At 36.4% G+C, this 26,164-nt stretch overlaps 4 protein-coding genes and 1 long non-coding RNA gene across 10 annotated transcripts; 2 read left to right on the top strand and 3 right to left on the bottom strand.

Moving 5' to 3' along the window:
- Window positions 1-162: 162 nt before the first annotated feature.
- LOC137941924 (heme A synthase COX15) lies at window positions 163-4,182 on the top strand. Its single transcript, XM_068787537.1, has 7 exons — window positions 163-459; window positions 1,266-1,582; window positions 1,727-1,952; window positions 2,031-2,276; window positions 2,360-2,470; window positions 3,323-3,454; window positions 3,615-4,182. The coding sequence occupies exons 1-7, from the start codon at window positions 268-270 to the stop codon at window positions 3,777-3,779; spliced, it is 1,389 nt and encodes a 462-aa protein (XP_068643638.1). The 5' UTR covers window positions 163-267; the 3' UTR covers window positions 3,780-4,182.
- A 299-nt stretch (window positions 4,183-4,481) lies between these two features.
- Window positions 4,482-11,319, bottom strand: LOC137941925 (small nuclear ribonucleoprotein SmD1b). Its single transcript, XM_068787538.1, has 4 exons — window positions 11,157-11,319; window positions 10,964-11,040; window positions 4,891-5,082; window positions 4,482-4,799 (listed from the first exon to the last, which is right to left on the bottom strand). Exons 1-4 carry the CDS (start codon window positions 11,168-11,170, stop codon window positions 4,738-4,740), a joined length of 345 nt encoding a protein of 114 aa, XP_068643639.1. The 5' UTR covers window positions 11,171-11,319; the 3' UTR covers window positions 4,482-4,737.
- Window positions 11,320-12,916: 1,597 nt separating this feature from the next.
- On the top strand, window positions 12,917-14,338 carry LOC137941334 (uncharacterized). Its single transcript, XR_011110387.1, has 2 exons — window positions 12,917-13,317; window positions 13,777-14,338. It is a non-coding gene; the product is annotated as an uncharacterized lncRNA (long non-coding RNA).
- On the bottom strand, window positions 14,163-16,407 carry LOC137941332 (uncharacterized). 6 transcript variants are annotated; one of them, XM_068786695.1, is made up of 3 exons: window positions 15,482-16,407; window positions 15,133-15,281; window positions 14,735-15,015 (listed from the first exon to the last, which is right to left on the bottom strand). In XM_068786695.1, the coding sequence occupies exon 1, from the start codon at window positions 16,232-16,234 to the stop codon at window positions 15,572-15,574; it is 663 nt and encodes a 220-aa protein (XP_068642796.1). In that variant the 5' UTR covers window positions 16,235-16,407; the 3' UTR covers window positions 14,735-15,015; window positions 15,133-15,281; window positions 15,482-15,571. The 6 variants fall into 6 exon arrangements, with proteins under 6 accessions (XP_068642800.1, XP_068642796.1, XP_068642799.1 ...); XM_068786698.1 differs by having other exon boundaries at window positions 14,735-15,042; XM_068786699.1 differs by lacking the exons at window positions 14,735-15,015; window positions 15,133-15,281 and adding an exon at window positions 14,163-14,242.
- A 1,880-nt stretch (window positions 16,408-18,287) lies between these two features.
- On the bottom strand, window positions 18,288-24,961 carry LOC137940823 (probable amino acid permease 7). The gene is made up of 3 exons (XM_068785948.1): window positions 24,790-24,961; window positions 18,782-18,984; window positions 18,288-18,689 (listed from the first exon to the last, which is right to left on the bottom strand). The coding sequence occupies exons 1-3, from the start codon at window positions 24,959-24,961 to the stop codon at window positions 18,288-18,290; spliced, it is 777 nt and encodes a 258-aa protein (XP_068642049.1).
- Window positions 24,962-26,164: the final 1,203 nt, after the last annotated feature.

The following is a 26,164-nucleotide window of genomic DNA, read 5'->3' on the forward strand; positions in this document are numbered from 1 at the left end:
AATTGCCATCCTTAGTTGAATTTACAATTTTAAAATACATTTGTCAGGTTTACCAGACCCGACCTGATCCAACCCCTAAGCCCAACTATAGTTTTCGTTTAAAGCCCATTTACTTCTCTTTCTCATTCGTGATGCTTGACATTGTTTTGCACAACTTTCGTCTTCAATGAAAAAGAAGCCCTCTGTTGCCGTGCTCTATTCTCCAGCTACAAAATTTTGTTGAGCCCTGGTTTTGCATTTGCTTACTTCCGTGGAGACAGTAGAAAGATGTTCGAGGGCAGATTACTATCTCTTGTTCGAAGAAGCAAAACCCTGAACTTCTTATCTTCCGTCAAAAACTGTTCTACTGTTTCAAAACAGTCAGCTCCTGTTGCTTCCAGATTCTTTTCCTCAAAACCGTCCGCATCTTCTCTTGTCGAAGGGAGGAGCTTCATCTTCGGTTTCAGATTCGTAAGAAAGGTTCGAATGGTATTTCTTAATCCCTTTATTGCTGTGTTCTTCTCATTTGGATTCTACTTAAGAAATGAACTACTTTCATCACTTATTTCTTTATCTTTAGGTTTGATTATGTTCTTCAATTCTACAATATGCTTATCTGGGATGGAATTGTGGAATAATGTCGTTTTCGTACCGTCTTTTCATTTGTTCGCAGTCTTCTTTTAGTCTTTTGATCTCATGTAGTTTCGTGTACTGATGTAAAAAAACTCCGAAAGTTCTTTAGTACTAATATTGCACAATCTAGAAACTATGAAAGTGGATAAATGAACGGTGATAAATAGTCGAGCCAGTGTTTGATTTAAGTAGTCCTGTTTACTTTTCTCCAGCTCATCTACACACAATTTTGGATTTTTGAAGCTTTAATTTGTTAAATCGTGTATCTCTTTCTTTAGTCATTTCTCACTCATGTCATGAATTAGAGAACAACTTAATTTGCACTACTCTTGATTTAATGGAGATCTAATGGTTTCTCTGTTGTGAGTATGAGAGATGCGTTACGTTGTGGCTGTACTCTCTTGGTTGAACAGAGTAAATTGAGAAGTTAGAAATTTGTTATTCCGTATTCTGTTTAGCAGCATTATTGCTTCTCAGGACTCCTGACAACATCTAATTACTTTTTTCCTCTTTTGGCATATCAATTTTTGAATCTTTCATGAACTTGAGTTGGTGCAAATTAAGAGGTCTCTTCCTTCTTGATAATTGTTTTCTTAGATGTGTGTTCCATTGAGTTATCTCATCTTTACCTGAATAACTATTTTGTTTTTCAGGGTTTTTCATGGCCATCTCAAAGGAACATGTCTTCTACAACTGCAACCATTTTGACTTCCAGTAAGACAGAAGGGCCTAAAACTGGATTGAAATTGCTTGTAACTGGTGGCCCTCAAGCGCAGAAAAAGGTAGGAATATGGCTTTTCGGCTGTGCTGCATGGGTGTTTAGTATGGTCATACTCGGTGGTGTTACACGTCTTACCCGCTCTGGTCTGTCAATGACTGATTGGAAATTTACTGGTAGTCTCCCACCTCTTTCAGAGAAAGATTGGTTGCTTGAGTTTGAGAAATATCAAGAGTCCCCTGAGTATAGAAGGTTAGTATATAAATGATCAAATGCTCTTATTATTTGTTTAGGTAAAATACCTCAGAATTGGCCTATGGGCACAAAATCTGAAAATCTTTCATGATCGAGCAACAGTTACTATAACTAATATTAATTAATCATTGACCTCTACAGAGTTAATAAAGGAATGAATATTGAGGATTTTAAATTTATCTATTGGATGGAATATGCACATCGAATGTGGGGAAGGGGTTTGGGTGTTGTGTTCACTCTGCCATTTGCATACTTTCTCGCAAAGGGTTTTATCACTCAGCAACTGGGATTGAGGCTATCGGCTCTTTTTACACTTGGTGCTGCGCAAGGACTTATTGGTTGGTGGATGGTCAAAAGTGGACTGGAGGTAAGAAGCATCAAGAACCTTGAAATGTACTGCCACTCATATTTTTATTGCAAGATCCATAACATTCTGTTTCTTTAGGAGCCTGTTTCAGAACATGTTCAACCTAGGGTTAGCCCTTATCGTTTGGCAACTCATCTTACATCTGCATTTGCCATATATTGTGGCTTGCTTTGGACTGGTCTCTCAGTTGTCTTTCCAGAACCACCAAATGGGTCCGCTAATTGGGTCCATGGAGCTGCAAAAGTTCGAAAACTAGCCCTTCCTGTTAGCATGCTTGTTGGCATCACTGCTGTGTCCGGAGCATTTGTTGCAGGAAATGATGCGGTATAAGTAAAATTCATCATTTGCATTTTTCATGTTCATGTGTCTATTAGATTGTACATAACTATCGTTTTGAATTTGAAAAGGGCCATGCTTACAATACATTTCCAAAGATGGGTGACACGTGGATCCCAGACGATGTTCTAAGCATGGAGCCGCTCATTCGAAACTTTTTTGAGAATACATCAATGGTTCAGGTTAGTTTTCTGGTACCCATCTGCAAACTAAGAAGGCATTGAAAGTTCAACCTCTTATGGTAGCATCTTGATACACTAAATGTTTTCTTCTTCAAGCTTTTACCATCAGAAATCTTGTGAACTGATCAAATGAAGACATTCATACAAGAATCAAAATGTGAAGGCCGCAGTTGTATACATAGTATTTACATAATACAAACAAAACATTGTTGTATAATATCAAGCCAACCTTTTGAAATCAACGAAAACTACAAATTTGTTATGGAAGTATACAATGAAGACTCACAAAGGGAAATACAATAGCAAAAATTAAAAAGAAAAATCAGAATTTTAAAACTTATTCAAACAAGAAATTTGAAAATTAATTGGACATAAGAGAGATTTAATCTGTTATAAAAAGTAAGGGGTTCACTCATATGCTGAACCATGAAGAAAAGGAATGCCACTAACCTTGAAACTCAGGGAGTTTGCTAATCCAGAAAAGGAGAGGAAAAATTCATTCCTCCAATTGATCTGGAAATCACTGAAGATTTTAAATATAAACTTTAGGTGAGGTTTGTTGACTAAATGGAAAAATGTCAGCAGTCCTTTGAAATCTGCCCTCCTGGGTGAATTTAGGACAAAATTCCATGCTATGAGATATTTTAGCAAGCAACCAGAGCTTCATGCATGAAGGATCAATACCAGAGACTTTTGTACCGTATCGTACTTCTAATTTTGTTCTCATATTAACTCTATTTATTTATGTGCGTCAATTTTCATTGTATGATTCTGTGTTGAATTTTTCAGTAGAGAATGGATATGATGTATTTTTTATCTGTAAAATGTTAATGTTTTATACTTGTGTTGCAGCTTGATCATCGTATTCTTGCAACATCTGCTTTACTTTCTATTGCTGGTCTGCGGTGGGCCACAAGAAAATTAGACGTACATCCTGCAGTTCAATCTGTAATTAGGACTGCCATGGGAATGGCAGCACTTCAGGTAAATCCTATCAAGAATTTTTTATGTGTTCATTTAACTTTAGAGGTGCCTTTATTTCATCATTTTTTGTATGTCAATCATCTTGTCTTGACCTTCATTTAACTTTACTAGCCATTTAAAAAAATATTCTTGTATGACTTATATGATGCTAATCCTGCAGGTAACCTTGGGGATATCGACCCTTCTATCATATGTTCCAGTATCTTTGGCATCTGCTCACCAAGCTGGGGCGATGACTCTTTTGACTCTTATGATCCTTCTCACCCACACTGTGAGAAAGCCATCGCTGGCTTTCCTAAAGTCTTTACCGCTAGCCAAATGCTAAACCTGCATTTCCTATATAAAATAAACTAGGAAACACCCACATTTGGAGTGGACCTTCGGAAGGTAGCCCTTTATCAGAGATTGATGAGAGTAATTTGTATGTATCTCATTGGATTCACATTGGTGAGAGCAATTCATCAGTGAAGTCTGTTCTTCACCATTTTATTGTGTTTTCTGTTTTGAGAATCACAGCCGTGCAGTTGATAGACATGAGACAGAAAAATTGAGCTATCATTTCCATCATCAAAAGGGCCTGACACTGTTCGTCTTTTTATATCCACACTCGTTACACTATGCTATCATTACTAACTGTCCGTAAGTTGAAACTTCTACATAGGGATCAAGCTAGAGTTCATCCATTGATATGGTGTAATATGATACAGGGTGTATGCTTTATGTATAATTAATTGCATTTCTCATACAAATCGGGCCCCAAATACACCTTTACAGCCACAGTTAGACCTATGCATCCATTTGCAGGAAGACAGACCTTAGCTAAAGCGCCTGTTTTTTTAATGCTACCACGCAAAGTAGCAATATCACTTTGTACATTAGGCACGTATTGACAGCTTAAAATCACGATTATCCTGTCGAAACTCCACTGGCAAAATCTTGACAGCAGAAGTTGCGGAAGATAGCAGATTCGCTTTTGTTCCGGACCTAATTCACAACACATTACAAACCATGTTATCTACGAACTCGATTTTGCAGTACTCGCGTTGGGTGAGAATTGAATTGTTGGGAAATGCGCCAGTGGAAATCATTCTAAGGGTCCTACATATTCAAGTATAACATAGATAAATCTCCTCTACATAACTACGAGCTGCACGATCTCAAGATACACCCAAGCCACACCCATAAAATCTTTCAGGTCCTATAAAGCAGTAGACAGCAATCTGACTTAGGATGCAGGCCATCTGTACAAGACAGATAATGCAAAAATTTGGGAGTAGAACAATCTAGCGCCCCCGACCACGTCCTCGTCCACGCCCACGACCTCGACCACGGCCCAAAGGTCTTCCTGAATTTACAAATCAAGTATGAGATTCAGATTAATCCAAAAGGAATTATTTTAAACTGAAATAAGATGACAGAAAAATAGCGCATAATACCTGCGGTAGGCTTCTTTGGCTTAACTCTAGGAGTTTCCTCCACTAGAAGCGTCTCAAGATTCAAGCTATCAGGTAAGATGTAATACCGGATATTGTTACCCCTCACGCTAAGGTGGTCCAGGGTCACCGGATTTTTGCCTTTCAGTGTCAGTTTTACTGCCTTCAAATGCGTGTTCATACTGATATCAACTCCTGCAGCAATATCCCACAAAGTCCATCAAAATGCAACAAATTTAATTCAGTAAAAAAGAAAGAAAAAACAAACACCATGACAAGTAGAAGAGTGGAAATTCAGAGGTATGTGAACTAAGCCATTTTAGTCTACTCAGCTTTCTGTAAAATCAGCTATAAAAGCTTCTATTTTATCACTTAAAAACAAGTCACTCCTCAGCAATTTACTTTGTTGATGCAGAAACATGTAACAGCATGATATTCACAAGGCACTGAAAAATACAAAGGCTTGTCCTATCTAGCCATTCATATCCCAAGGCTGGCGACCATCAAGTTCCATAATGAGCACAAGATAGAACCAATTTTAACATAAGTTTGAGTCAACAACCAGTATGATGTTTTCAAGACAGAAAAATCATGCTTTACTGGAGTCTCCTCTCATCACCAAAAAAAAGGTTGGAAAAGCTCGGGTAAGGACCAGATAATGAAAGAGTGTCCATGGTTTTGTATTTTATGCAAATACCACCAAAGAATTTAAGGCCGAAATCTCTCTTGTTTAAGCATGGTTTTCCGACCTATCAGGTCGACCAGCAACTCAGTCAGGTGGACCCATATTTTAACGTGCCTGAGTGGGGCCAGGGGTGGGACTCGCCTCTTCTGTTTTGGGCGAGTTCCCTCAAACTTGCCCCTAGTCTGGCTCCAGATTCAGGTTGGACCCAATTGCAAGTCAGAAAACCCTGGTTTCAATTGTATAACAAACCAATAGAAAGTATGTTAACAAACATTCAGGAATTTGTTATTTCTACATTTAAATAAGAGACCAGTTTAAATTAGGGGTGCACATCTCAGTGGGGGACCTGACATGATCAGATCTAAAAATTGCCAGAAATGGGGTTTTCTTCATGCATCACGGGGCGGGGACAGAGTCGAAGAAAAAACCACTCTTAAATTCAGGGCAGAGACGGTTTCCCCGACCCGACCCACGGGGTTGAATACCCAGCAAGCCTCTCTTAAAAGCTAAGACACATCCATTTCTACAATAAAATGATAAGAGTTTCTTTGCATTTAAAGTTTTAAATGCAGTAAGGTTAACAATGCATCTAATGAAGTTGCAGCTTTTTATTTTTTTATTGTTTTTAACCTTACATCGATTAATGTCATTTTTTATTATAATTTTAGGTATGCACAAATGAAATCTCTTGTTTTTATGGTGATAGAATTTCAAAATCCATGTTCCTTTCTTCCTTTGGCAAAACAGGTCACACGTTATAGGGCCTCTTTACTTTGCAAAGCAAGCAAAGACATCTGGAGGTTTCTATTTTTCCTCCGATGAAGCTTCAATCTATGATTTGATTTTTTCTAATTTTCGACCAGATAGATCTTGCACTGATTTCTACTTTTCCTACGCAAAGCTTCTATCCACATTTTGTTTTGCTTCATCTCTTAACTCTAGAATAAAAAAGACCACATAGTGAAGATGAAATAAGTCAAAGAGGCTGATGGGGTGGAGCAAGGTGGCGATGGGTTAAAAAAAAACCCCACTGCGGCATGTGGCTGCCAAAATTGTTCCAAGAAGGGGACATAAGGATGGGGATGGGGCGGGGTGGGGCAAAGGGCAGGGACAATGTAAGGAACGAGGAAAAGGGGAACGGGGCAAGGACGGGGTTGGATTCCCAACCCTATTTAGGTATTTATTGGGGTCAGGTTTCGTAGGTGTCGGGTTTTAAAAATCCTGACCCTGACCCTACCCTACCGACCTGACCCATGCCCATCCATATTTTTTATCCTAGAATCTTGGTTGTTTTAACACATTAAGTTGACAGTTATCTCTTATACATGACCAAACAATTTTAGCACATTAAGTTGACAGCTATCTACTATACACCACCAACCAATTTTAGCACATTAAGTTGACAATTATCTACTATACACGACCAAACAACTATGGATCTGAATCCCCTAAAGATCCCCCAAAAACACTCTAGCAATATATAGCTGCAGAATGGATATGTTAGAAATCGATAGCCCATAGAAACAGAGACAGGATACAGGATAGAGCTTTCTATGTTTAAACGTAACATCAAGCATTCACCAAAACTTCATGCTAACTCAAATTTGGGAGTAACGGAGATCAAAACCAACACACTAAGTGTGAACCAGCACATATTTCAGCCCAAATAATACATTTACAAAGAAAGCAGGAAGGGAGTGCCATCTATCAAATCATATATACACACACACAAAAAAAAAAAAAAGGGCAGAACAGCATATGGTCTACCTTTCTTGAGTAAACCATGTAGAATGGCCTAGGAAGTAACTTCTCTATACTCCAAAAGCATGCTGTCCTTTATGTGTCTTAGTGAAGGGAGCACTTCAAGAGACAGAGACCAAATTCTCTGCATCTTCCTCATTCTACTAAACAGCCACAGAGCTCCATCATTTCCAGATAAAAGGCATTCAATCTATACAACAATCGTATCTTTATTCGTCATGATGACTGAAAAGTTCCAACAGAAAAAGAGAAATGACTCATTCCAGCACCGCCTTCCTCCAATCCAATAATTTGAGGACCCCATGTAAAGTCGATCTTTATCATGGAGGTCTCCAAAACCAAACCACCACGCATTACCACTTAACAAACATCAAGTAAGATGTCCTTTTATTTCTAAAATATATGATTAAAACTACATTGAATTACCAGCAAAGAGGAACCACCAAAAGATTTTTCTTTTTAGAGGTTGGGTTACATATGCACCAGATGTGACCCAAACATTTCATTCACCTATGCTTAAAACGTGACAGGGAGAATCACACCCATGTTATTCAAGCAGCATTTTTCTCAAAAGCAGTTACTTGATGAGGGTCATTCAGTATTAGCCATTGATGGTTACAGAATCTAAGTGACATTTCATAGCATTTCAGTTACATCGTGATCAGATTTTAGACCTTTGCGATTGTATTCAGATTACCTGCAATAAAGTATTTAGATCTGCCCATTTTAAAAAAAAAGTATTTAAATCTGTCAATGGCTTGGCTGATAAACTTGCTAAAGTGGGGTCTTTTATCTGCCTTCTTTTTTCCTTTAATAAAGCTTTTCACCATTACCAAGGAAAATGAAAATTATAAAAAAAAGAAACCCATCCATTTAGTCATTGAAACAAAATAAGAGGACTTACATAGATAGAAACCAACTAGGGCTGTAAACGAATCTGGATTATATCCGATTCCTATCCAAAACCGAATCCAAATTTTGGGTACTGCTGAGTGGAACAGTCATATATTGGTAAGTGTTAAAAAGAGTTACTTGTCTATTAGGTGAAGCAATAGGCTTCCCAAGCAACTAGTCATTTAAGATGGAACTAAGTTCAATCCAACAGCAGTATCAGAACAAGATATATGCTTGGGCCTAAGCCCAATTTCTGCTCTGTTGAGCATGTGCTCCATTGAGTTGGTGCTCCCCATGTGTTGTCCACATCTCAAACCTGTTATATGTATGCCTGGGTATGAGGGGGAGAGTTGAAAGAACACAATCCACATTGATGAGTGTTTCTAGTCATTTTGAGATGGAATTGGGTTCAACTCAACTGATATTTATTGAAAATAGAACTGATGGAACTTAAATTGTATATACAAAAAATATCCGACTACATTCAGGAACGGAACCGGATCTGAAAAATATCTAAATCTGGAATCTCAGCCACAGGATAAACATCCAATGGTGCATCTTAATTGCTTGCCTAAGTTTTCCTCTTTACTTTTTAGGGGTTAAGGCTTTCGAAAAAAAAAAAAAAAACTTCTCCTCTTCTAGCTCGTCATCCAACAAACTTTTAGGTGCTCACCAATCCTCCTATCTTCCTCTACTGCTCTCTCTCAAGCATCACTGCATCAGACGATCCCTTGCTCTTTGTCAAAGCAGGTTTCCTTTTCTTTCTTTTTTAAAGAATTTGGAGTTTATGGGACCATCCCTCAGCTCTGGCAGGTCTCAAATTGCAAAAGACATGCACCTCTTAATCTTGTTTACCACATTTTCAGTGCAGTTATTATTTTTTATCTCTATCTGGACACTAAATCTTGACAGGTTTTCTAAAATCTCCAACTGCAGCAAGAAGCCCTCCAAAACAAGCTCAAGCTTCAGGCAAGAGATTTACCTCATAACTATCTTTGCCTAATCCAAAGTTTTTGTTCATTTCTAAAATCTACTCATGAGAACTCTTAGTGAATTCATCCCCTGTTTCTTTTTTCTCATGGGAAGCTTTGAATGGGACAGGTCTCATACGGAATTCAGCATGAACGGGATTGGTCTCATGGGGTGGACTGCTCCTTCCAGCATTCCAGTCATCAATGGCCAAGCAGAGATTTGAAAAAATCAAGAACACCTGACAGCATGGTGTCCAGAAATCTCATGTCAGATCCGAAGTGCAAGTCAATATATGGGTAATAATTTTTGTATTGGAAACTTTAACGTTCAATTCCTTACTCATTCTGATTACCCTAAATATCCATTCATTTCATTATCCGCTTCTTCTGAAATGAGTATGAGACATCGTATTACACATTTATTTGCTAGATGACCCCTGGGAGGATAAATAAACAGCTAACTCAAAATCAAGAAACAGATTAAGAAGATACTCAAATAACCATAAAAAACACTAATAGGACATTAAAAATTATGTAAATCCATAAAAATATTAATCAAATAAATAAACAAATCCTATTTAATCTAAACATCTTATAAAATACCTCACCTACACATTTAATCCAAAAAGACACAATTAAACATCTCCGAGAGGAACAGAATTATCACAATACCCTCATTATAAATGGCTAAACTGGTCCAAAATGCCCTTATATCTTTTCGTTTAGTAAACAATATAAAAATAATCCTACCAAATTCTTAAACAGGTCAAATATTTTGTATCAAACATGATTTTAACTGGATGGATGTATCAGTTATATAGAAAATCAGGTGAAAATTGCCCATCATACGGGGTGCCAGGTTATAGGATGTCAGATATCAAAGAAAATGTAGAAACTGCAAACAGTACTAAAGCAAATATATCAGACTAAGAGACAAAAAGAGCAATCTATGCAAGAAAAGGAAGAAGAAATTGCAACCAGAAAAGCCATAGAAGTGGCTCCCAAGAAAATCATTTAACATAAAATAAATTGAAAAAAAAATGAAGGAACAAAACAATGACTAAGTTTTCAAAATGTCAAAAGAGAAGTTCTTCAAAGAATAAAATATTTTATGGGCAGAATTAATACCAAATCCATGCCCCTGTCCATCAGGAGCTTCCCTCGTCTACTGAGCTTGAGTTCAAATGAACCAAGCAAGATCTGACCTGTTTTCACCGAAAAATGTTTTTTGCTTTTCTGTCTATAATGCCATTAGCGTCTTGGACACCTCCGCACCATATAGCCGTATAGGCATAGCTAAGCCTAATAACAAATTTGCAGTCATTCTGGTAAACATAAAACTGTTTTCACTGTATCATTCTCTTTCTAACAAAAAATAGTGTTGTAAATACCAAGTCGCAGCTCTTAAACTCTCATACACCTAGTTAAAGGTGATTGGTCTTTGGCTCAGTGGCCACATGGGTCTTGGGTTCAAGTCTCGCGAGGGAATGGGGTTCAACATTGAAAAATAGAAACATCTTGTTCACCCCAAATTCAAATGACGTAGAATCTCAAATATCATAATCCTGACCCCAAAAAAACACCAAATAATAAAGTGATCGAAGCTACCACAGAAAAAATAACAAGATGCAAATCCTTTTTCCACAAGCAAAAAAAAAAAAAAAAAACTAAAAACCCAAAGAATCATGAATTATACGCATAAATCAAACAATCCTACCACGAAATCCAGCTAAAAGCATCACGTAGACAAGATGGAGATTGATACCTGTTATGGTGCCGTGAACAATGGTGCCGTTCTTGAGTTCAATCGAGACGGTTTCATTGTTCAACTTCATCAAAAACCTGTAATTTTTTCATATTCAAAACAAAAAAAAAAAGAAAATGAGCTCCAATGTTAGGTTACACTCCAGAATAAAATGAAGAGCTAGAAAAACACGAAAGCAAACAGCTGCGATCACCTGACGAGCTTCATTTTGGCTCAAGAGCAAGCAAGACGAGAACTAAAGCTCGCAGTAGAAAGCCAGTCGAAGAGGCGGGAGAGAAGGCTCCGTTTAAAGACGAGGGTTTTTGACCTTGGTCAGGTATGAGCCTAGGGTTGGAGTCTTACGCCTCACTTCGGAGATATTCCAGCGCTCTTGTCTCCACGTATAACTTCCTGGCAGTAGCGGGCCCGGAAAAGTGCTTCTATTGAGACGAACTAAAAAAGAGAGAAAATAAGATTAATGTATTTTTTAAAAATTTTAATAGGATACATTATATTGATGGATAAATTTTGACGTTGTCGTTTTTTAATTTGTGAATTAAAAAACTTGAATAATTGACCTAATTTTCTTGATTTATAAAAATGCATGGGGGTATTTTTGTCTGAAGTTGAACAACCAATTAAGAGAACCTGATCGCTAGATGTCTAAATCAAGTAATTTTTTTGGTACCTAGCCTAGGCATTGTGCATGAGTATATCTTTTGAGTGGCAAAGACGACATTATAAATGTTAAATTTACATTATTGATTTTTTTATTTTAAGTCCTATAGTTTTATTTGATTCTCAATCAAAATTAAAGTTGAAAGTGAAAGATTTTATTCCGCCTTTTTAAAATGTCTTGTTTGTACTAAAAACATATTACCCACCTCTTCGATAATTTTTTATTGAAAATCATGTTTTAGTTTTCTTGTAGTTGTGCCATATAATCTCCTTTAAAGATGTTATATTTGAGATAAAAATTTATTCTTCAAAATTTTAAATTATTATCAAACTTAATTTATTTCCCATTTTTCATGTGTATCCAAATGGGATTAACTATAGTCCTGGATTAAGTGTTTGACTTTTCGCTACCTTTTAGGTCGGTCTTTTGGATAGTATTAGGTAGATACTTAACATTCGGTATAAGAGTAACTCCATGTTATAGTCCTGAGTTAAGTGTTTGGTTTTCCTCTATCTAACATGACGGTCTTTTAGGTAGTATTGGCTAAGTATGTAACACTATATTTATCTTTGTCTTTCTCATTTTCCATGGGCATCGGCTGTATTTGGAACACAAAAAGTAGAGAGAAGAGAAAAAAGAAAAAAGAAATATAACTCATTTTGTTTGGTTACACATAGAAAAAAAAAGGAAAGAAAATTAGTTATTTTTAAAATTAATGATTAAGATTTTCTCTAAAGTTTTATTTATTTTATTTTCTCCCAAAATCCCATAATTTTGTGAGAGAAAAATTATTAACTAAGATATTTTATTTGCTCTCAATAATTATGTGCTACCAAACAAACAATAGAAAATAACTTTCTCAGCCCTTTTTTTTGTGGGTTTTCTTTTATTTTATACGATTTCCAAAAATGCCCTAAGAAAAGTTGGCTTTTACATGTTAACCAAAACCACATATTTATAAATAGACCCAAAGTTAGATAACAATGAATGGGTAATAGCCTAATCCAAGTATCCTACTCCACTTACATTTTTCTTCCTAAAATACCCCTTTACTCTTCCTATACATTTTTGGCAATATTTTGGTAAAATAGCAAATTCGAAATGGCTTTATTAGTAAAAAATTTCAGATTCTGGTTCTTCTCAACAAAGTGAATAGATAGAATAGCAGAGAATACTCAAGTGATCAAAATGAGCCTTAAAATTGGGAAATTCAGAGGAACATTCGAGAGTTGGTACAAGTAATAAACATGGTGGCATCTGTATCAGTATAAGATTGTGATGAAGGAGGGGGGAGGGAAGGGCCGGAAGGCTACGAGAAATACGTTTGCCGAATGCCTATTAATAGAAGGGGAACGGTCCGAACGGAGAAGGAAACGCGAAAAGGCAAACAGCTTCTACTCCACAAAACCCCAACCATGAAGACAGAAGAAAAGTGCCATTGGTGAAGCAGAGAGAAAAGTGAGAAGGAGAGCGTGTCGTTGAGACGGTTTCCCTTCCATTAGCGTGGCGTGTGAGCAAAGCTCTCTCATTCATCATTCCTCACAATATTAACGCACCGAAAAGGTAACGAGAACGATGGCGGAGCTAAAGATGTGTGTTCTTCGACAGATTTGAGCTTGAACTTTCAGATCGTCTTCGGTTTCAGTTTTCAATTGACGATCCGAGGTTTTACCTTGCCATCGTGGACGTTATTCAAGTGAGTACGATTATCTGTTTTTATAAATTGTTCGGAAAAGTGGATCTTGGATTTTCAGATGTCGATTATTAAGCTTGTCTGTAGCTCCGATCCGCCGGAGCAGTGGAGTTGCCTTTCGGTTTATCTCTCGATGTTTTGTTAGTGCTTATTTGCATTTCGATTATCTTCAGATTATCTTTGAATCGTGTAGTTGTCAGCAGAATATAAAAAGCACTTAAAATTTCCACGAGCTACAGTTTTTTTTTTTTTTTTCGAACATCCTTTTTTTTTCTTGTTCTTCTTAAGTGTACTTAGTATTTGCGAAAGTAAAAAATATTTCGAACGATCATTTTTATGTAACTGGCAACCGAACTTTTCTTCTTGTTCTTCATGTTTCCCGGTATTCCTTGTTTCTCTTAACGCTCAAACAAGAAGGCAATTTCAAATAGACTCAATCTAACGAGCCTTCTCTGTCTCCAGAAATATCTTCACCAAGAATGGAGCGCGAGCGCGAAAGCAAGAAGAGATGCCGACCAGAGGATGTGAAGAAGGAATTCAGGGACACCGGAAAGAAGCAGGAAGTTATAGGCTTCGAGGATGGCGACACTTTCAAAATCTGCGAATCATTTCGGCCACTCGGCGTCTTCGAGTTTCCATGGCAGAAGGAAAATCTTGTACCGGAGTTCGACGATTGGGAACCGCACGATATTTTCCACTGCACACTGGTCGAGGGCTTGTCGTCCGCGTTTGAACATCCCGGCGATTTACCCTTTCAGAGCCCCCTTTCGATCATTCTTCCCGACGAGAAGCTGGACGACGAATCGTCGCCGTTGGAAGAGGCGGAGGTGGATGGAGTAGATTGCATCTGGAGTTCGGTGCTTCGTCAGCCTCTTTCAATTGGACCCAAGGTCTCTCACAACATCTGATTGGTGACACTGTCGTATCACTAGAAGAAAGAGTTTTCCGTTAAACAAGTTCGTCTGTACACCATTTTTTTATAAAGCTTCCTATCTCTAATGAAATCTGTTTTAAAAAATATAAACTGAGGTAGGCAGATAAGAACAACAAGATTCAGTTGGACAAAATCTTCCTTCCCTCCCTCCAAAATCAAATTCCGGCTTGCCCTTCGTCACGGTAGTTCTTCTATGCCCGTGAAAAGGCTCTCTCGGTCATTCAGTTGGTCGAGGCCATCCGCCCAAAAGATTTTTGAACCAGATGTTGCATGGTCCATGTTCAAACTCAATTTGTAGAAATTTTTTATATTGAGTTTTTGCAATTTTCTTTTCTTTTTGACCCCCTCTTCCGTCTGTTAGGCTCTACTTTGCCGGTCGTTACTTCCCTAAGAACGCGCTTACTCCATTATAGCTTGCACGCGACATTTATGTAAGTTCTCTTGAAATAAACCCAATTCGACAATTGCCTTGATTTGGAGTAAACATTTTACAGGTAGAAAAAAAAAATATAGAAACTTCAGTTTTAATTCAAACTATTAGAGCACAAGTTGTGTTCTTCATCTATCAAGAGAAGCCTTTACATGAAGCAGCAAGAGGGTTTTTCTTCATGTTATCGGATGTGGGAGTCTGATCTTCGAAGAAATGCGCAACTTTCAACTGAAGATGCCGGACAGAGAATTAGGGGACATGAGCTTTGGAGGAGCGAACTCCTTATATGTTCTACTTGCAGAGAGTTGTTTCTCAACTCAAAGATGAGATTCAGGATCTGGAGACGAAAAAGTTTGACAGCAATCTGATTTCAGTTAGTCACTCCAACAGAAACAACTATTATCGGTTAAATTCCTAGGATGGGGGGGATTTAAATTCTTAATGTGGTCCTTACCTCTTCGCAATCGCAGATGCTCTTTCCCTATTTCAGATTCTATGGGCGGAAGGTTTCGTCGCATTTCTCCATTAATGCTTGATGAACAAATCCGATAAGAATATGCACCTTCTTTTTGGCCAGGTTCCAGATTTCATCAAGAAAAATTCCTCCAGTTACCGTAGGTCGCCACGGCACATCAAGTAGAAGAATAAAATCAAATTAAAAAGAAACATAAATCAGTAGGAAGGGTAAGAAAAGAATCCTGGGAAACATCTGAATAGAATTCCAATAAAAATAAAGAACAAATAATATGCACGCCAAAAGAACAATAAAGAAATGAAAATTCCCAAGAAAACTTGAAAATTACCTTATATCAAGTTGCGTGTTTTGCAATTGATCCTTCTTACTTCTATTTCCGAAACAAAACTCGCTTGTTGAGGCCATGAAACCAAGATCATTATGCACAAAGGATAAATTTACCGGCCGGGACAACAATCGCAGTTAAACAAACAAGACAGATTGTGACAACGTTTTTGGAGCACCACTGCAGAGGCTTCCATTTGATTTCAACACTGGAACTCTTCATCCTCTTAGCAGTCTGTGGCTCTTTCGACAAATCAAAGCTTGCTCCTTTCATTCGCAGCTCTTGAATACATCTAACCAAAGCTCTGTTGTCACTCCGATCTCTCTGTAGTTTCTTCACAATCATGTGGTACCTGCAAAGCTTCAACTGAACAAAAAAGATTATGACAAGCGAAGTTGTAAGAGATGTAGAAAAAGGAATCCACCATTGACGGCGGGCGTGTTCTTGCAGGTGGCTGGATGCGTTAAAAAGAAAAGTCAAAAGGAAACCATGAAATGCCAAAAAGAAACAGCATAGTTGGAAAACTTCGCGTTTTAGAATATCCATTTGGGTTTCTTTACGAGCAATACTGCCGTTAAATTTATTTTCTTCTCTCTGCCAAAGCTTGAGAAGGAGAAGATGACCGGGACTTTGGGAAATTTCCATCAGCGGGTGGTGTTGAATTATGGAAAGATCATTTGTTTCAACTAGTTTCAGCTGTAGATTGCCATCTTCAGCGGGAATTTCGACAACATGGGAGTCTCCGAGTTCCGCCATCTGTGATGCAAGAATAAAAAAAAAAAAAAAACAGAACAACAAGGGAAAATTTTCCGGAAATTCGCGAGGAGTTTGATGTTGAGTATCTAGCGGAGAACCTCAGAAAGAGAACGAACTCAAATAAAAAAAACCGAGGAAATAAACAGTTGTGGAGATTTGCTCAAAGAAAGGAAGCAGTTGTGGAGATGTGAAGATGTCGACAAACGCCTGGAATCCCTGTAAATATATTCAGACGTTCTAGGCTCCAACGGTCGAATTTGAAAGTCCAATACGGAGATGACCGTTATGAATTGGGAATCACGTTTCCCATTCCACGGTCACACAAGTCAGGTTCGACGAGGACGAAGAGATCCGTTCACGGCGGGTCAGTAGGTCCCCCGCTCAAGGGGGGGACAACCAGCGGGCACTGGAATTCGCTGATTTCCAAAAGGTAGATAAATGATTGAATATTATGAAATGGTTAATCAAAGTTTAGAGTTTAAACATAACTAATCAGTGAATATATTTAATAATTATCTTAATTTTAATTTATAGTTTTTGACGAAATAAAATAGTTTTTACAATTAATCCATTTTAAAATTATTATTTAGTAATATCTTTATTCTATTTGTTAATTTAATAATATTCTTATCTGTTACTAAACTATATTTTTAATATGCAATAATTATCATAATAAGTAAGTTAATATTTTAATGCTTTCATATTCATATTTATCTTTAGTTACAAAATTTTAAGTATATTTATTTGTAATAGGTTCTTATTATTTTAATAATCTTATAATAATATTTTATTTCTATTATATTCATACATTTATTTATTACTTTCCTATTTATTTCTGATATAGTGTTTTGTTCCATTTGCATCACAACATAAGTGAATTGACAGTCACCGAAAAATAGATTGCCATAGTTGAGAAATGTGGAACCCGGGACTTTTCATAGTTATTGTTGAAATCTAAGGTTTAATCCAGGGATAACTTGGTTTGAGAAGAAGAAGAAAGAAGAGAAGATGAGGAGAAGACAAGAGCACAAGAGGAGATAAACTTTAGGGGTTAAGAGGGAGCACTAATTTGATCTCCTCCCCCTCTTTTTCTTATTTATATAAGCGGGGCATGAGGGAGTGAAGGCACAACATTTGAGGCTAGTAGTTGGGCTCAAACGACATGGTACTTTGACCAGAAATTAGCCAAAAACTTAGGTCATAAAGATTTGTGTTTGTTGCTTGCAAAGCGCTTTCTTATCGGTGGTAAACGAATGATATATATTGATCTCATGTAATACATTTTGTAATTCACTATAGGAGTCAATAATTTTTCTTTTACCCCTTTCTAAACTGAAAAATTTGCATATAACTCATAAATTCATGTCGAGTTACTCTCCTAGGCATGAAGGGAAGTCCAAATCTCTTTAGAGTTTTCACAATTCATAATCTGCCTTGTAAGTTTGGATTATCTTTTGAGTAGTCAAGTCTTTACTTGGCTATCTTCTATTTCCAGATCATCATTTATCAGCCTTATATCTAGAACAAGTCTGTGCACAGGCTTTATGTGGGCCCCATACTAGATCAATTAGGACAATGAGAAACTTACTCAATTTGATAGGCAACAAATTCAGAATCCATTAAAAAACCCAGAAAAGTAGTCAGAAAGAATGAGCAAGTTCAGGAGAAATTACTCTTTTCGTTTCCCTTTCTTCTACTCTTGTCTTTTTTCTAACAGGGCGTTTGCTTGGGAGGGGCAGGAAGCTCATGTTTTAAAGAACTTTAAAATAGGATGCAAATATTAAAATTGAGCTAGCGAGAAATGTGGAAAAAGAAACTAAATTCGTTTTTATTAAACTCTAACAGAGACAAGGGAGCACTCGAGACAATTTGGCTCCCTGAGTTTCATTGTTGAAGCCTTACAAAATCTTCCCAAGAAAATAAACTCTAATGCAATTTACAAGATGAGTTGTTACTCCCGACTGCCACAATGGCACAAATAATCTCATTAATTGAGCTTGGGCAGATGCTGTTTATACCATAGGATATGTAGCTCCAAAATCCCGTATAATTCTTAGCTTAGCTTGGCCGTAATTAAACCTTCGATTGAGCCAACTAAGGCCACGAGTGTGACTATCAAACAAATAATGCTAAAAGTTTGAAGAATAACCCATTTTCTTGTCCACGGGGCTATCTTCTGCTGTACAAAATACATTTTCACGGGGAAATAGATTGTCAAGGGCCAGAAGTTCAATGCACCCAGCACACCCAAGACCTGGTTGAAGTAGGGAAATATCATGGCAATCCCCGTTGTGGTCACAACGTAAGCGGTTCGAAAGCCCAATCTCAGAAGATTCACATTATATGCTGGTAAAAATAGGATTTTCAGCCTGTAAGAGTTATTCATGAACTCACTGTTGGGATACTTCTCTGACAACCATCTCTCTACGACTGCAAACACTGATTGGCTGTATACCTACAGGAAGTTGCCATAGAGATTCAAATTCGTTAAGGAAGGAAACAGGATATGAACCCTTTAGAGAGAGTTGTTGAAGTATTCTGACTTACCTGATATCCTCCCACTAGATGAATAATTACACAAACATTTGCAAAATCAACGAGCCAATAAGGCTCGTAGAAGCCGAACCCTGTTAAGAGGTTTCCTGGAGTTTCGTTCCCAAAAGCTGCATAACCAAAACATCCACAGCAGAGGTAGAAGAAGGTGGTGATGGAGATGGAAATCATTGAAGCTTTCTTCATGGTTCGGTTTTCTGGCCCAAACTCCAAAATTCGCTTATCAAACAATTAATTTTTAATTTTAATGTTTAACTATCTTTTCATCCCCAAGAAATTTGAATACGACAAATTAAATATATTTATTTTATTTTTAATTTATTTATAAATTTTATTATATAAATATAAGGATAAGGTTGATTTTAACGCCACTAACGGAAGACTCGTGTGATGCACGGGGTGAAAAGAAGAATAAATAATATAACATTGAAAAAAAAATTAATATTTTAATTAAATAAATCCGAAGCTAACAATAAGAAGAGAAAATAAAAATAAAAAAAATATGGAATAAGTAAATCAAATAAAAAATTTATTTTATAGCCTTTAAATAAACAATGCAATGCATATACTCATAACTCACAATAATGTGAACCTTTTTGGACTATTTTTCTACATGATCTTCATCATATTTGTCATTAATATTTATGTCTTCTAATTGACTTTGATGGATTTTTTTAGACATATTTTATGTTTTCCCCCGAAGTACAAATTTATACGAGATTATAATTATGTAAATGCTTACTTCCATTATCCACATTGGGCCTAAACCCTAATGGATTTGTTCTTGGGCTTTACCCCCAAAAAGCTTTGATATTATTTGAAAGGACAATGAACACTACCTATCTTCACATTGGTATGATATTGTCTACTTTGGGCCTAAGCCCTCATGGATTTGCTCTTGGGTTTTACCCCCAAAAGGCCTCATACCGATAGAGATAGAGTCCACACTTATATATCCATGATCCTCCCCACTTCTAGTCAATCTAAGACTTTGGTCGTATACCCAACAAGTTCCTTTTCCCAATAACCAGATTTGGAGATCTTTAGCAAATTGAAAGGAGGACCGACGAAACATATGTCACGATTGCTAGTAAAAGCATAGAAGTAGGGTTTGCAATCCACCCCAATTGCGTAATGCTCCATGCCAGCGACATTACACCAGAACCGATAACACCAGTTATTATGTGTGCAATACAAGTCCAAACGGTACCTAGGAAAAAAAATTAATTGCAGGCTTTAGTTTAGGACTAAATCACAAAGGGAAAGAACAAAACTGAGTGTTTAACTAACATCAATTTATCCTTACCCGTTTTGATAAAACACTCCTCTTCGCTGCTAAAACAATTACCGAGTTCAGCAAATTGTCGATGGCAAGAACTATCAACGAGTTCAGCAGATTCCCCGTGGCAAAAACTATTATCCATTTTCAGCAAAGTTGGAATCACTGAAATGGTCATATTTATTTCTGGGTAGGAGAAGGTTTTATTTGAGAAGTTGAATAGGAGATACGTTAAATCGAGAATCAACGGATCGAGCTAGTGACGGAGGCGTGGTTGGGACTTGGGGCGGGATTTTCGATCGACTATTAAGCGTGGCTATCATCTCGTCTAATTATTAAAATGTCCCCAAAGTTTTCAAAATTTCCTAATAAATTTTTTCTATACTAGGTGACCCTATCAATTAGAAGAAGTTAAGGACAAAAACGTCACTAAAATTGTTTGAGTCACTAAATAGTTCAATGAATTAGATCTGGCCCCAACTCTAAAATTCGCTTCTCAAACAATTAATTTTTAATTTCAATGTTTGTAACCATCTTCTTATCCCCAAGAAATTCGAATGTCACAAATTGAATATACTTATTTTATATTTAATTTATTTATAATTTTTTTTATATAAATGTAAGGATAAGGTTGATTTTAATGCCACTAACGTAAGACTCATGTAGAAGAATAAGTAATATCACATTGAAAATAAATAAAATTTAATATTTTAATCAAATAAATCTGAAGTAAAAAATTAGAAGAGTAAAGAAAAATGAAAAATATATCGATAAAAAAATTAATATTCTAGCCTTTAAATAAACAATGCAATGCATATACTCATTACTCACAATCGAGAGAACCTTTTGGACTATTTTTTTACATGATGTTCATCGTATTTGTCATTGATATTAATGTCTTCTAATTGATTTTGTTGGACTTTTGTAAACATATTTTATGTTTTTCCCCAAAGTATAAATTTATACGAGATTATAATTATGTAAATGCTTACTTCCATTATCCACTTTGGGCCTAAGCCCTCATAGATTTGCTCTTGGGCTTTACCCCCAAAAGGCTCTGATACCATTTGTAAGGACTATGAACACTACATATCTCTACATTCATATGATATTGTCCACTTTGGGCCTAAGCTCTCATGGATTTGCTTTTGGTTTTTACCCCCAAAAGACCTCGTACCAATAGAAATAGTGTCTACACCTATATATCCATGATCATCCCAACTTCTAGTCAATGTGAGACTTTGGTCGTATACCCAATAGGTTTTTTTTCCCAGTAACCGGATTTGGAGATCTTTAGCAATCTCAAAGGAGGACCGACGAAATATATGTCACGATTGCAAGTAAAAGCATAGAAGTAGGGCCTGCAATCCACCCCAATTGCGCGATGCTTCATGCCAGCGACAATACACCAGAACCGATAACGCCAATTATTATGTGTGTAATACAAGTCCAAACAGTAACTAGGAAAAAATTTCAATTGCAGGCTTTAATTTAGGACCAAATCACAAAGGGAAAGAACAAAACTGATCGTTTAACTGGTGTCGATTTATCCTTACCCATTCTGACCAGACACTCTTCTTCGTTGTTAAAACGATTACCGAGTTCAACAAATTGTCGATGGAAAGAACTATCACCGAGTTCAGCAGATTGCCCATGGTAAGACCTATAACCGAGTTCAACAGATTCCCTGTGGCAAGAACTATCATCCATTTTCTATAGAGCTGTTGCGGGAATCATTGAAATTGCTGACAAAAGTGAGTTATCGTATTTATTTCTGCGTAGGAGAAGGTTTTATTTGAGAAGTTGAATAGGAGATACGTTAAATCGAGAAGCAGCGGATCGAGCAAGTGATGGAGGTGTGGGCGGGACTTGGGGCGGGATCTTCGATCGGCTGTTAAGCGTGGCTATCATCTCATCTAATTACTAAATTGTCCCCTAAGTTTTCAAAATCTCCTAATAAATTTTTTCTATACTAGGTGACCCTATCAATTAGAAGAAGTTAAGGACAAAAAAGTCACTAAAATTGTTTGAGTCACTAAATAGTTCAATGAATTGGATCTGGCCCCAACTCCAAAATTCGCTTCTCAAACAATTAATTTTCAATTTCAATGTTTGTAACCATCTTCTCATCCCTAAGAAATATGAATGTGACAAATTGAATATACTTATTTTATTTTTAATTTATTTATAAAATTTATTATATAAATTTAAGGATAAGGTTGATTTTAACGCCACCAACGGAAGATTCATGTGATGCACAGGGTGAAAAGAAGAATAAGTAATCTAACATTGAAAATAAATAAAATTTAATATTTTAATTAAATAAATCTTTAGCAAACAATAAGAAGAGTAAAGAAAAAATAAAAAAATATAGAAAAAATAAATCAAATAAAAAATTAATTTTATAGCCTTGAAATAAACAATGCAATGCATGTACTCATAACTCACAATCATGTGAACCTTTTTGAACTACTTTTCTATATGATCTTCATCATATTTGTCATTGATATTTATATCTTCTAACTGACTTTGATGGTTTTTTGTAGACATATTTAATGCTTTTCCCCAAAGTACAAATTTATACGAGATTATAATTATGTAAATGCTTACTTCCATTATCCATTTTGGGCCTAAGCCCTAATGGATTTGCTCTTGGGCTTTACCCCCAAAAGGTTGTGATACTATTTGAAATGACTATGGACACTACCTATCTCCACATTGGTATGATATTGTCTACTTTAGGCCTAAGCCCTCACGGATTTACTCTTGGGCTTTACCCCCAAAAGGCATCATATCAATAGAGATTGTGTCCACACTTATATATCTATGATCCTCCCCACTTCTAGTCAATCTGGGACTTTTGTCGTATACCCAATAGGTTCCTTTTCCAAGTAACCAGATTTGGAGATTTTTAGCAATCTCAAAGGAGGACCAACTAAATATATGTCATGATTGCAAGTAAAAGCATAGAAGTAGGGCCTGCAATCCACCCCAATTGCGCAATGCTTCATGCCAATGACAATACACCAGAACTGATAATGCCAATTATTATGTGTGCAATACAAGTCCAAACGGTACCTAGGAAAATATTTCAATTGCATGCTTTAGTTTAGGATCAAATCACAAAGGGAAAGAATAAAACTGAGTGTTTAATTGACATCGACTTATCCCTACCCGTTTTGACAAAATACTCCTCTTCGCTACTTAAAATGATTATCGAGTTCAGTAGATTGTCGATGGCAAGAACTATCACCGAGTTCAGCAGATAGTCGATGGCAAGAACTATCATCCAGTTCAGCAGATTGCCCATGGTAAGAACTATCACCGAGTTCAGCAAATTCCCCGTGGCAAGATCTATTATCCATTTTCAGCAGAGCTGGAATCACTGAAATGGTCGACAAAAGTGAGTTAGCATATTTATTTCTGGGTAGGAGAAGGTTTTATTTGAGAAGTTGAATAGGAGATACTAACATCGAGAATCAGCAGATCGATCGAGTGACGGAGGCATGGGCGGGAATTGGTGCAGGATTTTCGATTGGTTGTTAAGCGTGACTATCATCTCATCTAATTACTAAAATGTCCCCTATCAATTAGAAGAAGTAGAGGACAAAAAAATCACTAAAATTGTTTAAGTCACTAAATAGTTCAATGAATTGGATCTGGCCCCAACTCCAAATTCGCTTCTCAAACAATTAATTTTCAATTTCAATATTTGTAACCATATTCTCATGCCCAAGAAATTTGAATATCACAAATTGAATATATTTATTTATAAATTTTATTTTATAAATGTATGGATAAGGTTGATTTTAACACCACTAACGGAAGACTCATGTGAGGCACGGGGTGAAAAGAAAAATAAGTAATATAACATTGAAAATAAATAAATTTTAATATTTTAATTAAATAAATCTGAAGCAAACAATAAGAAGAGTAAAGAAAAATGAAAAAATATGGAAAAAATAACTCAATAAAAAAATAATTTTATAGCCTTTAAATAAACAATGCAATGCATGTTCTCATAACTCATAATCGTGTGAACCTTTTTGGACTATTTTTCTACATGATGTTCATCATTTTTGTCTTCTAATTGACTTTTATAAACATATTTTATGTTTTCCCCCAAAGTATAAATTTATACGAGATTCTAATTATGTAAATGCTTACTTCCATTATCCACTTTGGGCCTAAGCCCTCATGGATTTGCACTTGAGTTTTACCCCCAAAAGACTCTGATACCATTTGTAAGGACTATGGACACTACCTATCACCACATTCGTATGATATTGTGCACTTTGGGCTAAGCTCTCATGGATTTGCTTTTGGGTTTTACCCCCAAAACACCTCATACCAATAGAGATAGTGTCCACACTTAAATCCTCTCCACTTCTAGTCAATTTGGGACTTTGGTCTTATACCCAACAAGTTCCTTTTTTCCCACTAATCGGATTTAGAGATCTGTAGCAATCTGAAAGGAGGACCGACGAAACATATGTCACGATTGCTAGTAAAAGCATAGAAGTAGGGCCTGCAATCCACCCCAATTGCGCAATGCTCTATTCCAACGATAATACACCAGAACCGATAACGCCAGTTATTATGTGTGCAATACAAGTCCAAACGGTACCTAGGAAAAAATTTTAATTGCACGCTTCAGTTTAGGACCAAATCACATAGGGAAAGAACAAAACTGAGCGTTTAACTGACGTTGATTTATCCTTACCTGTTTTGACAAAACACTCATTACTGAGTTCCACAGATAGCCGATGACAAGAACTATCACTGAGTTCAGCAGATTGTCGATGGCAAGAACTATTACCGAGTTCAACAGATTGCCCATTGTAAGAACTATCACCGAGTTTAGCAGATTCCCCGTGGCAAGAACTATCATCCATTTTTTGCTGAGTTGTTTGAGGAATCACTGCAATAGCCGGCAAAAGTGAGTTATCATATTTATTTCTAGGTAGGAGAAGGTTTTATTTGAGAAGTTGAATAGGAGATACCTTAAATCGAGAATCAGCGGATCGAGCAAGTGACGGAGGCGTGGGTGAGACTTGGGGTGGGATCTTCGATCGACTGTTAAGTATGGCTATCATCTCGTCTAATTACTAAAGTGTCCCTCAAGTTTTCAAAATCTCCTAATAATTTTTTTCTATACTAGTGACTCTATCAATTAAAAGAAGTTAAGGACAAAAAATTCAATAAAATTGTTTGATTCACTAAATAGTTCAATGAATTGAATTTGGCCCCAACTCCAAAATTCGTTTATCAAACAATTAATTTTCAATTTCAGTGTTTGTAACTGTCTTCTCATCCCTAAGAAATTTGAAAGTGACAAATTGAATATACTTATTTTATTTTTAATTTTTTATAAATTTTATTATATAAATGTAAGGATTAGGTTGATTTTAACGCCACTAACGGAAGACTCATGTGATGCAAGGGGTGAAAAGTAGAATAAATAATATAACATTGAAAATAAATAAAATTAATATTTTAATTAAATAAATCCAAAGCAATCTATACGAAGAGTAAAGAAAAATGAAAAAAAATATGGAAAAAATAAATCAAATAAAAAATTAATTTATAGCCTTTAAATAAACAATGCAATGCATGTACTCATAACTCACAATCGTGAGAAACTTTTTGGACTATTTTTCTATATGATGTTCATCATATTTATCATTAATATTTATGTCTTCTAATTGACTTTGTTGGTTTTTTGTAGACATATTTTATGTTTCCTGCCCTTTTTTTTTTTTACTCTGCTTCTTCTTCTCTACCAATCCTCGAAGTCAAAACCCACCCTTCCAATATCACCTTACTGTCGAAATCGTAACAGAACCCACCCTCGAGCAGACAACGCTCCCGATATTGTTGTTGTACCTCTGATAGAAACCTCTTCGCTTCTGATAGAAACGGAAACTTGTGCGAATCCAATCAACGGGAAGAAACAGAACTCTGTTTCACTGCCAAAAATCCAAAGGCGAACCCAACCTCACTCTGATACAAATAAAGATTTTCAAGCCAAAGAAAAGTAATCGACAAACCTTCACTGCTGAAATCGAAAGAAATAAACTCCCCTCGAGTCGACGATG

This window comes from Aristolochia californica, unplaced genomic scaffold (genome assembly GCF_029961685.1).
Source record: "Aristolochia californica isolate CCGP_79_NKW_82.1479 unplaced genomic scaffold, dmAriCali1.0.hap1 SCAF_9, whole genome shotgun sequence".
NCBI lineage: Eukaryota > Viridiplantae > Streptophyta > Magnoliopsida > Piperales > Aristolochiaceae > Aristolochia > Aristolochia californica.

Excerpts from the sequence above, each read along its gene's own strand:
- LOC137941924 (XM_068787537.1), top strand. The coding sequence starts at position 268 with ATGTTCGAGGGCAGATTACTATCTCTTGTTCGAAGAAGCAAAACCCTG. Across the intron at positions 460-1,265 it reads GTTTCAGATTCGTAAGAAAG|GGTTTTTCATGGCCATCTCA; the intron begins GTTCGAATGGTA and ends TTTGTTTTTCAG. Across the intron at positions 1,583-1,726 it reads GAGTCCCCTGAGTATAGAAG|AGTTAATAAAGGAATGAATA; the intron begins GTTAGTATATAA and ends TGACCTCTACAG.
- LOC137941925 (XM_068787538.1), bottom strand. Across the intron at positions 5,083-10,963 it reads TGTTCACGGCACCATAACAG|GAGTTGATATCAGTATGAAC; the intron begins GTATCAATCTCC and ends ATATTGCTGCAG. Across the intron at positions 4,800-4,890 it reads GCCAAAGAAGCCTACCGCAG|GAAGACCTTTGGGCCGTGGT; the intron begins GTATTATGCGCT and ends TTGTAAATTCAG.
- LOC137941332 (XM_068786699.1), bottom strand. The coding sequence starts at position 16,234 with ATGGCGGAACTCGGAGACTCCCATGTTGTCGAAATTCCCGCTGAAGAT.
- LOC137940823 (XM_068785948.1), bottom strand. The coding sequence starts at position 24,961 with ATGGATGATAGTTCTTGCCACGGGGAATCTGCTAAACTCGGTGATAGT. Across the intron at positions 18,985-24,789 it reads TGAGTGTTTTGTCAAAACAG|AAAACCGAACCATGAAGAAA; the intron begins GTAAGGATAAAT and ends AGTTTGGGCCAG. Across the intron at positions 18,690-18,781 it reads ATCTAGTGGGAGGATATCAG|GTATACAGCCAATCAGTGTT; the intron begins GTAAGTCAGAAT and ends AACTTCCTGTAG.